We start from the raw sequence: 14,565 nt of genomic DNA, 5'->3' as shown, positions 1-14,565 counted from the left end.
TGCCCTGACTCATCCAAGAGAGAACCAGAAAAAACCTCTGACCAATCCCAAACTTGCAAATGTATTCTAGTTGCTGTTCTACAGGTAAACAAAACCTGTTTTGCTGGGCTTGGTGTAGTCATCTGAAACAGTAAGGCAGAGACCGAAGGGCAACAATAAGACTAGCCAGCTAGCACCTGAAGGGCCTCGAAGCCCAGACCGCACCTTCCATCAGCTCTCTGGAGCCCCCCATCTTCCCCCCTCCCCCGGACTCCAGCTCTGCCCCCCTGCACCCTGTTCAGAGTCAACGTGTGGTCCCTTCCATCAACTGGCCCCAAATCGGAGGCATGCTGGCACCCAGGCCAAAAGGCCATGCAGGGGGAAGGCCTGAGCTCTCTTCCCGTCTCCTGCAGAGGGCTCGGTGATGACGGGCCATTGGCTGAGACACCCCACCGGCGGGCCCATCGCCAGAGCACCTGTGGGGTCAGAGACCCCTCCGGGAAGATGCCCTTTTTCAGGAGGCTCCACACCCTTGGGACTATTTCTTCATGATACGTCTGCGTAAATGCTGAAGTTCGAAAAAAACCTTTTACAAAGCCAGCTTCTACGGGGCTCAAGTCCATGCAAGGAAGCCGAGGGTCCCTGATGTGATCGTAAATGGAAAGGAGGGATGCGAATGATGATGATGACCCCAACAGCACTGACTGCAAAGCCCTCTACAACCGAAGCCCATCTGATCCTCACCACACCTCGGGGAGGAAGAGGACATCACTATCCCCATTTTACAGTTCAGGAAATTGAGGCAAGCAGAGGCGAAGTGATTTGCCCAGCTAGTGTCTAATGAGTGAGCTCAGATCTTCCTGACACACGTCCATTACTCTGGCCTGCCCAGTTCCTCAGCTAAGAGCCACCACAGAACCAAGGTGTGAAAATTCTGTCACCAATGCCACAGGGTCCTGCCCCCCAGAAAAAAGGTATATAACAGCCTAATCTGCCCAGCCCTCAGACCATGGAAAGCAGAACTCCCTGCCATCATCAGGTGAATTAACATCTGAGCAGCATTCAATCGCCCCTCTGCAGGTCTTGCCCAAGGGGGCTGCCCACCCCTAAGCCTTGCTGGCAGAAGCAGCAGCAGAGAGAAACACACCCCAAGGTCAAGGAGGAGTTGAAATTTCTTCCCTCCCTCCTTCTGCTAATTTTGTTGAAAGAAACTGTCCCAATAACCAAAAGGCTGGGGCAGGGATCAGGAGTCCCATCTGAAGCCACTCCCCATATCACAAGCAAAACCTCACACAAGTGGTAGATGACCCAATAGGGGTCATCCTTTAGGCGTTCAAAGTCCAATGGTTTGGCCACCACTTCCAACGCTACAGTGAAAATCCTAAGCCTCTGAGACTTTTCCACCTCCAAAAAAGCCAAGCTGGTAGCATATGGTCTGTTTTATATGGATACTTTGTAACTCATGGTAAGGTACTCATCTTTAAAATCCTACTGGATGGTAAAGAAGGGCCTACACTGTTGGTACAACATGACTTGTTGTTTTGCAAATGTTTTATCAACTCCATCTTTCTCTCAAGAAGACTTTTACCAGCTCTAAATAAAGAAACATAAAAGGAATTCAAAATAGAATACAGCCATGAGGCTGGTCTATACTCAAACGTACAACTAAGCACATTTATGCTGTCATCAAAACCAAAGAAACAACAGGGAACAGAGAGGAAGTTAACCTAAATATTCTGCCAAAAGAAAAACTATCCCTCTGCTTGGCAGAGAAGTGAGGGAGTCCAGGTGCCCACCACTCAGCACTCAGATCATCAGCTGTGCTGACCTAACTGCTCTTCTCAGTTGGGAAGAGGGAGATTCTGAGAAACGACCCTGTCCTTTAGGTAATAGTGAGCCTTTTACCTCCCAAACAGAAAAGGAGTGCAGTGGAGAATCAGTGGTCTTCCCAAGGCAGCCCTGCACTTCTCCCATGATATTCCACAAGACCCCTAAATTCTGGCTCCCCAAACACACCTGACGTGAAAATGCCATGCTGCCAACACAAGGCCCCTTTCTTCCTCACTCTCCCCGCTGCAGAGTGCCAAGGACCTCATCCCTCTTGCTCTGTGCAAATTGTGACTGAAGGAGACAATGCCCAGCTTTGTTTTTATTTTTCTTTTGGTAAGGCAATCCCCACACAGCTAGTAAGTGCCATGTGTCTGAGACTGCATCTGAACTCATGTCCTCCTGACTTCAAGGCCAGAGCTCTATCCCCTGCGCCACCTAGCTGCCCCAAATGCCCAGCTTGAGCGAGCTGGCCTCAAAGCCTGACATTCCCCCTTGCTTCCAAATCAGAGCCGGTCATGGGGATGCGTCCCCATGAGCCGAGCCTCTAAAGAGAAGCACTCCATTCTTGATCCCATCCTACCCAGGGGGCCTGAGGGGGATCAGCGGCCCCATCCGAGCCAGCAACAGCCAAGCAGGGGCTCGCTAGCCTCCAGCCCTCCCCCGGAGAGCTGGCCTGCCCCTGCGTAACCACAAGGCCCTGACCTGGAGACAGACAAGCAGCCTCCCACGCTCTCCTTCTTGAGACAAGTTCTCTGGCCTCTCGGCATGCCCTGAGCCCAAGCAACCTGTCCAAGGGCTTGTGCTGCTGCGTTCCCCACGGAGCTTTCCCCAGCCCCTCAGGCCTCCTCCCTGGCCTCTCCTTTGTGGGCTCCCATCACAACCCCAGATCTCTGTGATGACCATGGGAACTTCCAAACTGTCCTTCTGGGCTCCCCTCTCCTCCGTCGGCCAGCTGCCTCCACCCTTACCTTCTGCTGTCACCAGTTACCACGGGCTGGGGTAAACAAGACATGAAGTGAAGGCAGCTCCCCTACGCTCCCCCTCAGAAGGGCCCACTGGCTGCACAGGAAGCAGCAGTCAACAGTCAGTGCTCAGGGTGCCCTTCGGGTATCAAATAATCGCCCCAACACAAAGCAGCAGGGCTCTCTGAGGGCACCTGGTCCTGCTGCTGATGGCCTGGGCTCTGGGGAAACCTCCCAGGAAGGCGGACCCAAGCTAGCCCAGTCTGCTTCTGGGAAGTCTACATTAATTCAAGTGAGTTCTAACATGAGGAAGAGCTCACTGCAAGTACACCGAGCACAAATACTCAAAAGGCCAAGCCCTGCCCTCCACGACCTCCCATTCTGCCAAAAGGTATAACAGGGAGACAAAGAAGTGAATTCAAGTCACGATGCCAAGGTAAGAAGTCCTACAGCACCACAAAAGGCTCCACATCGAAGGAAATCCAACCTTCTGAGAGGTCTCTGGGGGAGGAAGCCTGGCCTCAGCTCCATCTGGCCACTGTGCCCCAGCCTCTGTCCTCCTGACCAACGGCGCCCCTGCCAACCTCACCTCCTACTACCCCCACCATCCCATTTCTCATCTCTAAGACAGACAATCACGCTCGGTTACCAGCAGCTCCTAGAACCATCACTAGGCTCTGGACACACCCCAGCCTGTCCTCATCTCTAAAGTGTGGAGCCCATAACCAGACGCAAGGGCCTCTGTGGGAAGTCTGATCGTGCCAGAGGACATCTGACTCTGGGGAGCAGCCCAGAATCCCCCAGACTCTTTGGCGGTCACACCAAGCAGAGGAGTCGAGCCGCTGAGCGCCTGCCACTCGATGCTGGCACTTCTGTGATTACTTTTTAAAAGCTCAATTGCAAGACAGCATACTTATCCCTGGCCACCTCCAATCTGTCAGCCCAAGCCTTCTGTGGGTACTCACTTCCCCAATTTGGTCACCCCAGAAAACAAGCATGCCACCAGTGCCCTAACCAGTGACCGCCCCCAAGGCCTGGCTTCTGGCTGCCGATTTCACTGGTCTGGGAATAGCCACCACCAGAAGAAACCATGAAAGAATGAAGGGTCCAGAGGCTGCCTGGAAGGCAGGCTTCAGGGTCTCAAAAAGAGGCCACGGTTCAGTGTGCGCTTTCTCAATGGTCCTTCCCTACAGAAACGAAGCCTGTGCCCTACTAAGCACTGGGTCCAAGGTAACATCAGAGCCAGCAACATGGTAAAATGGGCGCCACCTAGCAATCGAAGGAAAAACTGGTAAAGCACTTTTCACACCAGCCCTGCGAGGAAAGGCAAAAGGAACGCCTGAACTTCAGGATAAGCCTCCGCTCAGAGGAGGGCTGACCTCGGCTCAGGCACCAAGTGGACCACGCCCTCATCCGGCACCTCAAAGGTCTACTCTTTCAGCAATCCGCTCGGGCGCTATGGACAACATTCAAGGGAGAAAAAAGAAAGTCATCCCAAATTACCTCTGGGGCCGAGGGTGCCTGTCCAAATAAACTTTCTGCTAAAATATCCCCTTAAGAAAAAGACCCAATGCCCAATCTCTGTGGAGTTAATAAATAAGTAAAAAGAACTGTTCTGAATCTCCCAGAACACAAACAATACAGAACTAGCCCAACCGCAAAGAGCTCGACCCTCTGCCCTGCCCTCAGCAGCCTCCTTCACTCCTCCCTGGCTCCACCTGGGCCTCCGCACCCCCTCCACACCTGCCACAACTCTGCTGGCTTTCCCCATCAGAGAGCGAGCCACCTGGGGGGCAGCTGGCATTTCTACCCCCAGCACTCAGCACATGGCCTGGCATATAGGAACGTGTCAGCTGCTTTGACTTAGCCTGATCTCTGGCCCTTTCCATGGCATGAGGTGATTCAAGCATCCAAGCAGAGAGCCAAAGCCAAAGTGTTAATAACTCTGGCAGATGGCCAGAGTCACACTGGAGAGCTCATGGCAAGGCCGGGCTCCTCTCCCAGCCTGCCCACAGTATGCCATCAGGCACTCTGGGACGGACAGCTCGGTCCAGAAACAACGTCTGCTACCAATACTGTTGGTGACACAGCCTTTGTTCTAACCAGACGATTGGGGCACTAGGCACGGTGGCCTCCACCGTGATAAACAGCTTTACTATACCTAACTCATCACGAAGATAAATGCTATTTCTACCTCTCTCCTCCCCTGCCGCCGTAGCTGAAGTCAGAAGTTACCTACTTGGAAGCTGTATCTACTAGGCCCTTCACACGCCCGGCCCTGAAATCTGCATCAGTCATGGAAGGAAATGACAAAGCGTACAAAGACTCATGACAAGCTTTTTTGTTTGTCTGTTTTGAAAGGGAAAGGGAAAAAGACAGGGCCAAATATGGCAAAGGCTGGGCAGGCCTGGGAGGGAAGGCCCAACAAAAGCACTTCATCTGCTTGTCATTTCTTCACTCACTGGATTCTGCTTTATTGAAACCTAAAGGTTCTGTCTGAAGTCTTAACTGAACTTTTACAGCTGACCTTGTTCACTGATGGTTAATTTTATAATAGGGAGGGGAAATACCCAGAAGACACTTAATATGAAAACCAACGGAATCCATAAAACACTGAAGTATACAATTAAAAAAAGGCTTTTTTCAAATAACTCTCCACAGCAAATTCCCTCAACAGTCGATCAGAAGACCCCACTCTGTGGAAGCTATGAGACGAAGAGAGCCACACGGCTCTGCATCATCAGATCTACATCCCGGAAGGGTCCCAGCACGAAGGGGGCTCTCAGCCTAGCAGTGGCTTCAGCACTCCTCGGGAAGCCAGCCGGGCCACCTGCACGGTGTCTGCCGAGCTTGGTGTGAACGGCTGCTTGTGGGCTCAAACTAGTGGCTGATGGATGGACGTGGGTGGGTGAGGGGGGGGCGGTGGGTGTGGATGCCAGTATGGGGTTGGGGGGAGGGGCGGCGCTTGAAAGCAGGGCTTCTTAAACTTTTTCCACTCCTGACCCCTTCAGCAGCGCTTGTTTAAAGCCCCTTAGAGCTGAGGACTTTCTACCTGCCATCTAGACACTCCAATCCTTCCACAGCAAGCATCCGGGCTCCCAATCCTGAAAGCTTCACCAAATTCATGGACGGTCAGACCAAGCCCGTGCCCCATAATCACCGTCATCTCGTCAAGAGAGAAGTGCTGAAAGACTCAAGCCAGCTACACAAGCATTACACCACGAATCCTGAAACTAAAAGCATGTGTGAAGAAACAAGCTAGTCTCTGGTCCTAGAGAAAGAGTCCTCCAAGTTAGGATGATTTCTCAAAATGTTCATGGTGGCAAGTCTCAATCTTCTATGGCTGCTGCTAATCTAGACAGAATCTGATGCTGTGAACAAGTTCATTACAAATTACTTTTTTAAAAAGAGTATAATGAAAAGAAATGGGGAGAGAACCCAAAAAGCTAGGGAAATGGTCCACCCTAGACCTGCTCCATGAACTGCGATTCTACTCCATAAGGAAGACGGCAGTTTGCAGCTCCAAGGTCTGAGGACAAGGCCCGACAGAGAAGACATTCGCTACTGCTGGCCAAGCTCAGCATCAGATCTGTGCCTCGTGGCCTACGAGGCACATGATGGTGCGGAAGGACTGTTGGCCTTGTCCAGTATGATCTTGAAGTACTACTTATCCACTGCTTTAGTGACTCCCAATGCAGTGATAATGTCTGCCAGCCAATCACAATGTTTTTAAATACAGCAGGGTTAAGTTGACCATTAAGTGAATAAACATTACTAGCATAGCTAGAATTTTCGATGGAAGGGAAACCTTGACAGGTCGCTGAAAACCTTCCCAAACAGCCCTTACAAACAATGAGCTAAGAGCTCTGGGAACTGGAATGATGGGAAGAGGAGAAAAACGGACCAATGTCACAGAACCGCAACGTGTATGACTTGTAACTTACAGAGATGGGGGAATGGACTGTATGAAGAGCTTAGGTTCATAAATGTCAAAGAGTTCCTCCAACAGTGTTCGTGTTTTTGATTTGTTTTAAGGACGGCTGGCGTCTCCAACGTGATCCAGCATAATTACTTGAAATGCAATGGTCTTTCTGCGTTCCAAAATGATCAGTTAATAGAATTCCAATCCAAGTTGAAGATAATAGAAAATAATTAGGATCCAAAGAGATAAATACCCCGGCATATTAGTAAATATGAGAACCTGGAAAACAGTGAAAAAGCCATTTAGTCTGACTGAAAGGAAACAAATACACCAGCCATCTTCCCACTGCAGTCCAAAGACACCGAAACACATCTATAAATCTTTCACACAGTTATAACCAGCTAACAAGAGTCTCGCAAGAGGAAGCATCGAAATGGCAGCTTAGCTGCTAGCTTGACTGTTCATTTTTGATAAAGAAATAACTTTATGAAAAAAAGGAAAAAGTTATCAAGATAACAATACAACCTTCTTCAAATGTGCCATCCATCAAGACTATGGTATTCATAGCTTCCTAAACTGCTTCCAATGAAGGATAAGAGAATGGTGCTCACTCCGGCTGGAGGGAGGTCACTGCTTTCTTCCACAGAAAAGCACATGGCTCTCCAAAGAGACGACTTTTCAGATACACCCCAAACCACAAGAGGAAAGCAGACACACACCACAAGTTGCGTGACTGAATAAGTCTGAGTGAGCATGTCCGGGATCTGAATCCATGACCTGGGAGGGCACTGTCCAACACTGGAAAGCATCCCTATGGCTTGGGGGGCCCCTGGTGAACCTCTGACAAGATCACCAAGGCCCAGAATCCTTCCAAGTCCTCAGAGAAAGAAGGCAAACTGGAGCAAGAAATCCCAGGGCTTGTGGAAGGCAAGCCAAGGTGCAGCTGAGGACACGAGTGGTTGACAGGAACTGAAAAGTTCTCAGACTCTGCCCCCAGCTACTTGGGTCTGGATCAACAGCTCAAGAGAAACTTGGGGTGAGCCCGGTATTGGTGAGAGTGTTCATCAAACAGACAGAAACATCCAATGACAGGCTCCCGGGAGTTCCTGAAGGATGGAATTTTGATTTAGTGGAAATGTTACTAAAGGCTCTTGGCAAAGTGTTGGGTCATGAAAACTTCGTGTTAAGCATCTTTTTCAGAAGTACTTAGGAATTCATCATGCATCCACTGAAATCTACAGGCATTCTGGAATAAGAAAGCAGAAATCTCCATTTCAGTCAGGATCAAATGTGCAAAAGGTATCTTCCTGGGGCTGGTCCTATAAGAAGTTTACTCTTAATCAAGGCCAAGCCCAATTCCTCCTAAAATAATACACCGTGGTCACAACTGAAAAGCTGTAAAACAGTCGAGGATTAAGCATCAAAAGAGAAATGGAGAAAAAGGACAGCTAAGGACTATTTTCTTTCAGAAAGGAGCCTGTCAAGGCAGTCCCAAGAACAATTAGCTACTCTGATTGTAAAAGAAACGATTAGTAAGTTCTTTCAAAAGAGGATGACCTGTTTGAGACATGGACAAACAGCTGCCTCAAAGGAAAAGTTTCTAGTCAGTCTGAGATCATTCACTAATAATTCTTTACCAGAGCAGCGACTACTAGCTACAGCTAGTACAACTGTTGCCAAAAGGTATTCTAACCCTCACACAAATCGTAACATAATGAGGAAAGCAGGGAGAATAAACTTTCATGTCTACAAATAAGTAAGAGTTTCTGCTGGAAAAGCAGGGGAAGGACTGAACAGTCTTAATCTTGGCCTTCTCAAAACCATCTTTCTGAGACATGAGTAGTACATAGTAAAATGCTGAGAGCTCAACTATATCTTCAATGTCAACTGATGGCTTCCACTGACGTTAAGCTTATGCCTAAAATGTGCTACCATTTCTTGTCCGTCCAGTAAAGAGATGTCGAGACCATCTACAGACATGAAGGCACAGGATTTCAAACAAGGAAATGTGACCAACTTGGGCAAACTACTAGTTAAACATCAAGATTCCCACCTACCGCCCTTAAAACAAAGCCAGTCCTGGGCATCAGAAGACCCGGAGCACTCCCATTTTCCCTTTCTAATGATCACCAAAGGAGATGGGAGCACCTTCACAACTAAGGACTTTCCCTTCATGATCATTTTCTGGGACTGTGATGTGCCATCTCGAGCTTAACAAAGTATGGGAAAATATCGCCAGAATGCTGCAGAATGGATTTTTCAATGACAATGATGCTTGTTCTGAGCTAAAAATAATGAAGATACTTGGATGCAAATGGCAAACGATTATTTCAAAACACAGCATTTTTCTTGTTTAGCAAACTTATGTATTAGAAACCAATAGCTTATGGACTTTTAAATGTTTATACCTCTAGTTGATAAAAAATGTTTTAAAGGTACATCAATCTATCAGAATGCAAACTAAGTCTTTAACAAGAGAGGGTCTGTGACTAGTCCATTAATTACATAAAATATAAAATTTCTTGCAAATAAGTACAATTTCTCAAATCATTCTGTATTCATGTACATTTGACCCCAAAGTTTTCAAAATCAATTTATGTAAAGTGCATCACAGAACTCTACCTATCTTATAAGAGAAATTTAAAAGAAAATCACTCTCCTAACTAAATTAAGGTATGTGACAACAGTAGGATTTAAAACCTTGCAGGATGATTCGGGGTTTTCTCAAGAAAACACAAAACAGTGATGAGACTGAGAGCAGAAGGGTGCTCAGAAGAAGAAACTGGCACCCAGGGAGGCTCCACACCTTGTAGACGGATACACAGGTGTCCATGACAGGTGCAGCTCTCTCCACTGCTCCCACACGGGCTCCTACTTAAAGTCTGAAGGTCTCACAAATGAGGCCGACTGGCCGAGTGTCTGATCTAACCTGATCAATCCATCCGCCGTTCTTCTCTGCCCAGTCACTCCAGGAGTCTGATCCTGACACCCCTACACAAAAAAAGAATCGCCAAGTCTTCCACAATACAGCAGAAGGCTAAGCTCTGGCAGGCATAACAAGAACGTGACATTATGGTCTACTCTCTGCTTCCCAAAGAAAAGCAAATAAAAGCAAACAAAAAGACTCTTCCTGGCTGTAATCAACCCACCCAGAAGCTAAGGCAAACTGGCACCAGTTTTGACTGTAGAAGGAGTAGCAAAACCAAAACCCAGGCTGCAGGCCTCAGTGACACCCCAACCGAGCAGAATCAGACACATCCAGAGAGGGCCACCCCCCCCAAGCGGTTCCACTCCCCTATGTCCACTCTTCCATAATCTGTCCATCACACCCTGGGCTCCTGGGGGCTAAGGCAGCAGAAAATATATGCTGACAGGTCCTACCCATCAGACACAAAGACTTGCAAGGCCATTTCTGGTGACAAACTCAGTCTGCTGTCTACAGACCATAGACCACAGACCACCTGGGGCAGGATTCATCACCCGCAGGGGCTAGCTAGTCAGCAGGGAATCAAGTCTTTGGCCAAAGCAATTCATAAGACAAAGAACAACTTAAAAAGTCATCGTCGGGGGGCAGCGAGGTGGTGCAGCGGACAGAGCACCGGCCTTGAAGTCAGGAGGACCTGAGTTCAAATACGGCCTCAGACCAAACACTTGACACTTAATAGCTGTGTGACCATGGGTAAGTCACTTAACCCCAACTGCCTAAAAAGGGAAAAAAATAAAATAAAACAATAAAAAGTCATCGGTCTTGTCCTTTCTGCCAAACAGCAGGGCAGCATCTGAAAAGAGGAGAGATGCACAGACTGGGACGTAAGACCCCCTTCGGTGTGCTCACCCACTGAAGGACCAATGGGCACAGGGACATGATAGATGCTTCAGGAACATATGAAGAGCAACACCACGACAATATTAACTGAGAGATTTTCCATTTTCCCCCCTACAATTCTTCAATGAAGGATTACCTCCAAGCACAGGTTTGGAAGAAGAAGCAGCACCCAGCACCAGAACAAGGCATTTCTGTAAAGTTCCATGAAGGAAAATATGCTTTGGCAAAGGTCACTGAGAGAAAGGCTAGAAAGTCCCTTGGGGACTGGCTCTCAGGATAACTGTCTTCCCCTCATTATACGCAGATAATAGTGGACACCTGCCCGGCCAGAAAGGACGTTCACTCCGCCTAGACAGTACCTCAAGTGAACAGCCCTACAAGGTCACGCCCACGCAGGGCAGTCACCAACACACTGGCTCAGAAGCCCCTGAGTGCCTGTGCTGCACTGGTCTGTCCAGCTGCCCCGAGGATGATCTCAGAGGGGGTCATAACCAAAACCACGTCCATTCAGTAGTGGAGGCTGCAAGGCACAGGCAGCATATCTGCACATTTAATTCCTCTTTTCACCCCTCACAAGGCCCAGCCATCCCAATGTGCTAGGCCCGGCCCAGATGCTCCAACTCTTGCGTGTACAGAGCAAAAACGGGAAAATAAAGATATGTGCAATGGCAAATGAAGGGCCTACGACTGAGTGCAACCTTGAACCCAAGCCTCAACACCTCACTTGATGGCTTCTGGGGAACATAACCATGCTCTTCTCTCCTGGAAACCAAGAGAATACTGGATGACAGATTAACAGCAGGGCAAAAGGGAATGGGGGGGGGCTAAGAGACATGGGGAACTGGAACCCATACTGGCACACACTAGTGCTGTTAGGCCCCAAGGGACAACTGGGGGGACACAGAGCATAAGCTCAACCAGATGGACATTGCAGATCCACTGGACCTAAACTAGCTGACTTTTACTGTTTTTAAAGAATCAAAATTGTAGCTGCTAAAATTATAATCTGCTTGTCTCTCCTGCACCCACACAGGCAAGCACACACAGGCATACACACACATGCGCGCACACATACACACGTGCATACACAAACGCGCGCGCGCACACACACACATGCCAAGACACAGAAGCACGCCGTGTGCACCCCCCAAAGATGGAAGCCAACCCGCTGATGCCATTTACCTGTGTCCAGGCGCTTTCCCGGGGACTCCTCATCTGCTTCGGAATCTCCGCAGGCGCTCCGGGACCTTTTCCTTGGCTGCAGAAGTGTCTCCAACCTTGGAAGGACTACAGACAAAAAGGTTTTGGTCCCTAGCTGTGGAGAAGTTGGCTGGGTCTCAGTGGTCTTGGCAGGCTTGGGGGGGCTTACACTTTTCGATTTGCAGAAGAGAACAGAGGTACGTCTGTTTACATCGGTGGATGACTCAGCTACTGCAGAGACTGTCGAATCATTGAGATTACTGTCAGGTTTATGTTCTGGAGTGTGTCCATTTACCATTTCTTTCTGAATGGACGTGCTATATAATTCATTATCAAATTTTACTCTTTTGAATAGTTTACTCTGCTCTGGATTGAGTTCTACTGGTTTGAGGGTTGGTGGTTCTGAATTAGTCTCCGAGTTTGAAGGAAGAGGTAATGCATCTGATGGTTCAAGTTTAGGGGGAGATTTATCTCCTGAAAAAATTATAAATAAAGGGTGATTTTTGAAAACTGATCATTAAAAAAAAATGTATTATAAAACTTATTATAAATGTGACGTCCACCAAAATACTAAGTTCAGTTAAGGAAACAACGCGTGAAATTTTATATACATAAATGTCTGCTAGCCACGAGCTCTCCTAGTTAGTAGTCAGAATGTCTCTTGTGATTGCAGCCTACATGGCAGAGCAAAGCTGAAAGCCAGCGCCAAAGGTTCCGCCCGCCTGCAGGTTGGTCTAATGGCAGAGGGCTCAGCGGACTTGAGCTGCTTCGATTCAGGCTTTTGTGTTTGGAAAATGACTGTCGGTCAAAAAATTAGGAAAGATGACTTCCCACATGCCACTCTGCAAAGGCAGGTCTGGGCTCACCAACAAGGCTCATCGGACCACTGAGCTTACCTGAAGGGGAAGCCTTCACAAAACTGAAGGCCACTTAGGGAAGCTGCCATCTCAAGCCTCCTTGTACCATGACACAGCCGGTGTGACAAACAGGAAGGGGGCTTGGTTCAATTCACTTGATCTAGACACACAGCCTGAATCTTGGATCAGTGGGAGGCCGGAAGCCTGGTCACCACTTACGCAGGGGTGGGAACCTGCGTGCTCGAGGCCACACACATGGCCCCCTAAGTTCTCAAGTGTGGCCCTTGGACTGAGCCCAAACTTCACGGAACAAATCCCCTTCAGAAAAGGATCTGTTCTGTGAAACTCAGAGTCAGTTAAAAGGCCGCACCTAAGGACCCAGAGGGTCACATGTGGCCTCGAGGCCGAAGGTTCCCACCCCTGATTCAGAGCAAGCTCCTCCCTAGGCCAGGAAGAGTCCCCTGACAGAAACATCTGTGCATTGTGGTAACAAACACGCCCAGGGCCAGGCGTGTAAATGACTTCTCACAAGACCTAGGAAAACTTCAGTTAGAGAAAGCATCGTGCCTCTTTTACTCACTCTCTCATTTACTTAAAACATCCTGAACTCATTTTTGTGATTTAGGACAAACCCAAAAAAGGAGCCTGGGGTATCTGCAAGGACTGAAAATCACTGGCCTTTTCAGTCTTCACCCCCCGTTTTGGGTAATAAATAGCAGGCTACTGAGCAGACAGGGGTAGCCCAGAGGGGCAGAGCTCGAGTTAGGCCCAGGGAACCAGTGCAGAACAGGTAAGAGGCTCTGGCCTTCCAAGTGTATAGAACGTCCACTTACAATCTCAAAAAAGGCTCCAGGGGCACCTGGTTACTTTCTAATCACTAATCTAAGGAGACTCATGCTGTTCCATGAACTCATTCAGCTCTTCTACTGAACATTAAAACCACCAATGTGGAGTCAGAGGCTGCAGGAGACGTCAGGCCCACCCAGATGGGGTGCAAACACAAAGCAGAGTCACTTCCCTGACTGTCAGTGACGAGGAGGGTCATTATTACCGTGGTAATGGCATCACTCCGAAGATTTTCTCATCTCCTCCCCCTCTAATTTTGGAAACAAATTTCTCCAGTTCTTATCACCTAAATTTTCTAAATTACTCATAAAACTGGTTGGGCTTTCACAACTTAAAATACCATCTACCTACCTTCTCAAGATGCTATTTATGTTGGGATTTATTTGGGGAGGGAAAGAGAATTCTGATCATCATTATTCAAAATGGAAAAGGTTGTGTCTAAAATTGTGGAAAAGGAAGGACAGAGAAGACACCTTTCTTATATTACATGTTATACACTTACTCTGGGCCAGGCACAGAACCACACACCTCACTTGATCCTCACGACCCTGGCAGCTAGGTACTGTTATTATTCAGATGAGGACACTGAGACAACCAGACGTTAGGTGACTTGCCCAGGATCACCCAGCTACTAAGGGTCTGAAACAGGATTTGAACTCAGATCTTCCAAGCCCTCTCTGCACTGTACTGCCTCAATACCTCTGGCTCTGAGACTGTCTGTGGATTTTAACAATATATTCTCAAGACACAGTTCTTACAAACTGATTAAAACCGACTCACTTCCAATGCTAACCTTGGAAAAGAAAGGCTTTTTCTGAGCAAACACTCCGAAAACAAAGCAGAGAGAGCTTCCTCTGACTCACAAAAAAGGACAGGGACACCAAAGCAGTCTGTGGGAGAGGACAAGATTCCAAAACTTCCTTCTACCATCCCGATGGAAAACCAGAGCTCTGTGTGTTGTTACAATGTCCCTGGGGACAGGGGTACTGAAGAGCTTGTAAACACTGCCTCAATTATTTAAAATAAATTAAGACTACCAAAAAAGAACAAAAAAGAACCCTTTCTCCAGCCTTCGGCTGAGAGCTCACGCCGCTGGGCCAGCCCCAAAGGTGAATGGCAAACTTGTCTCCTTTGCCCCGCCAG

General features: G+C 48.3%; 1 protein-coding gene across 6 annotated transcripts in view; it reads right to left on the bottom strand.

Annotated features, from left to right (window-relative positions):
* The window catches only part of BRD1 (bromodomain containing 1), a 70,947-nt gene that overhangs the window by 15,271 nt on the left and 41,111 nt on the right, over nucleotides 1-14,565 (bottom strand). Inside the window, exons 8-10 of one of the 6 annotated variants that reach the window (XR_013483773.1) lie at nucleotides 11,702-12,193; nucleotides 7,219-7,939; nucleotides 6,759-6,972 (exon numbers count right to left, since the gene is read on the bottom strand). Coding sequence is in view for 5 of the 6 variants with exons in the window: in XM_078148079.1 (XP_078004205.1) it covers nucleotides 9,569-9,684; nucleotides 11,702-12,193 (608 nt within the window). In the remaining variant the exon portion in view is untranslated. Of the gene's footprint in view, nucleotides 1-6,758; nucleotides 6,973-7,218; nucleotides 7,940-9,535; nucleotides 9,685-11,701; nucleotides 12,194-14,565 lie in introns of those variants that run through there. The other 5 variants (XM_020982949.2, XM_078148079.1, XM_020982944.2 and 2 more) reach the window with 5 other exon arrangements.

This window comes from Phascolarctos cinereus, unplaced genomic scaffold (genome assembly GCF_003287225.1).
Source record: "Phascolarctos cinereus isolate Bilbo 61053 unplaced genomic scaffold, phaCin_HiC Scaffold_1;HRSCAF=81, whole genome shotgun sequence".
Taxonomy (NCBI): Eukaryota; Metazoa; Chordata; class Mammalia; order Diprotodontia; family Phascolarctidae; genus Phascolarctos; species Phascolarctos cinereus.
Note: the sequence above shows the minus strand (reverse complement) of the source record. Positions and strands in the feature narration are given on the sequence as shown.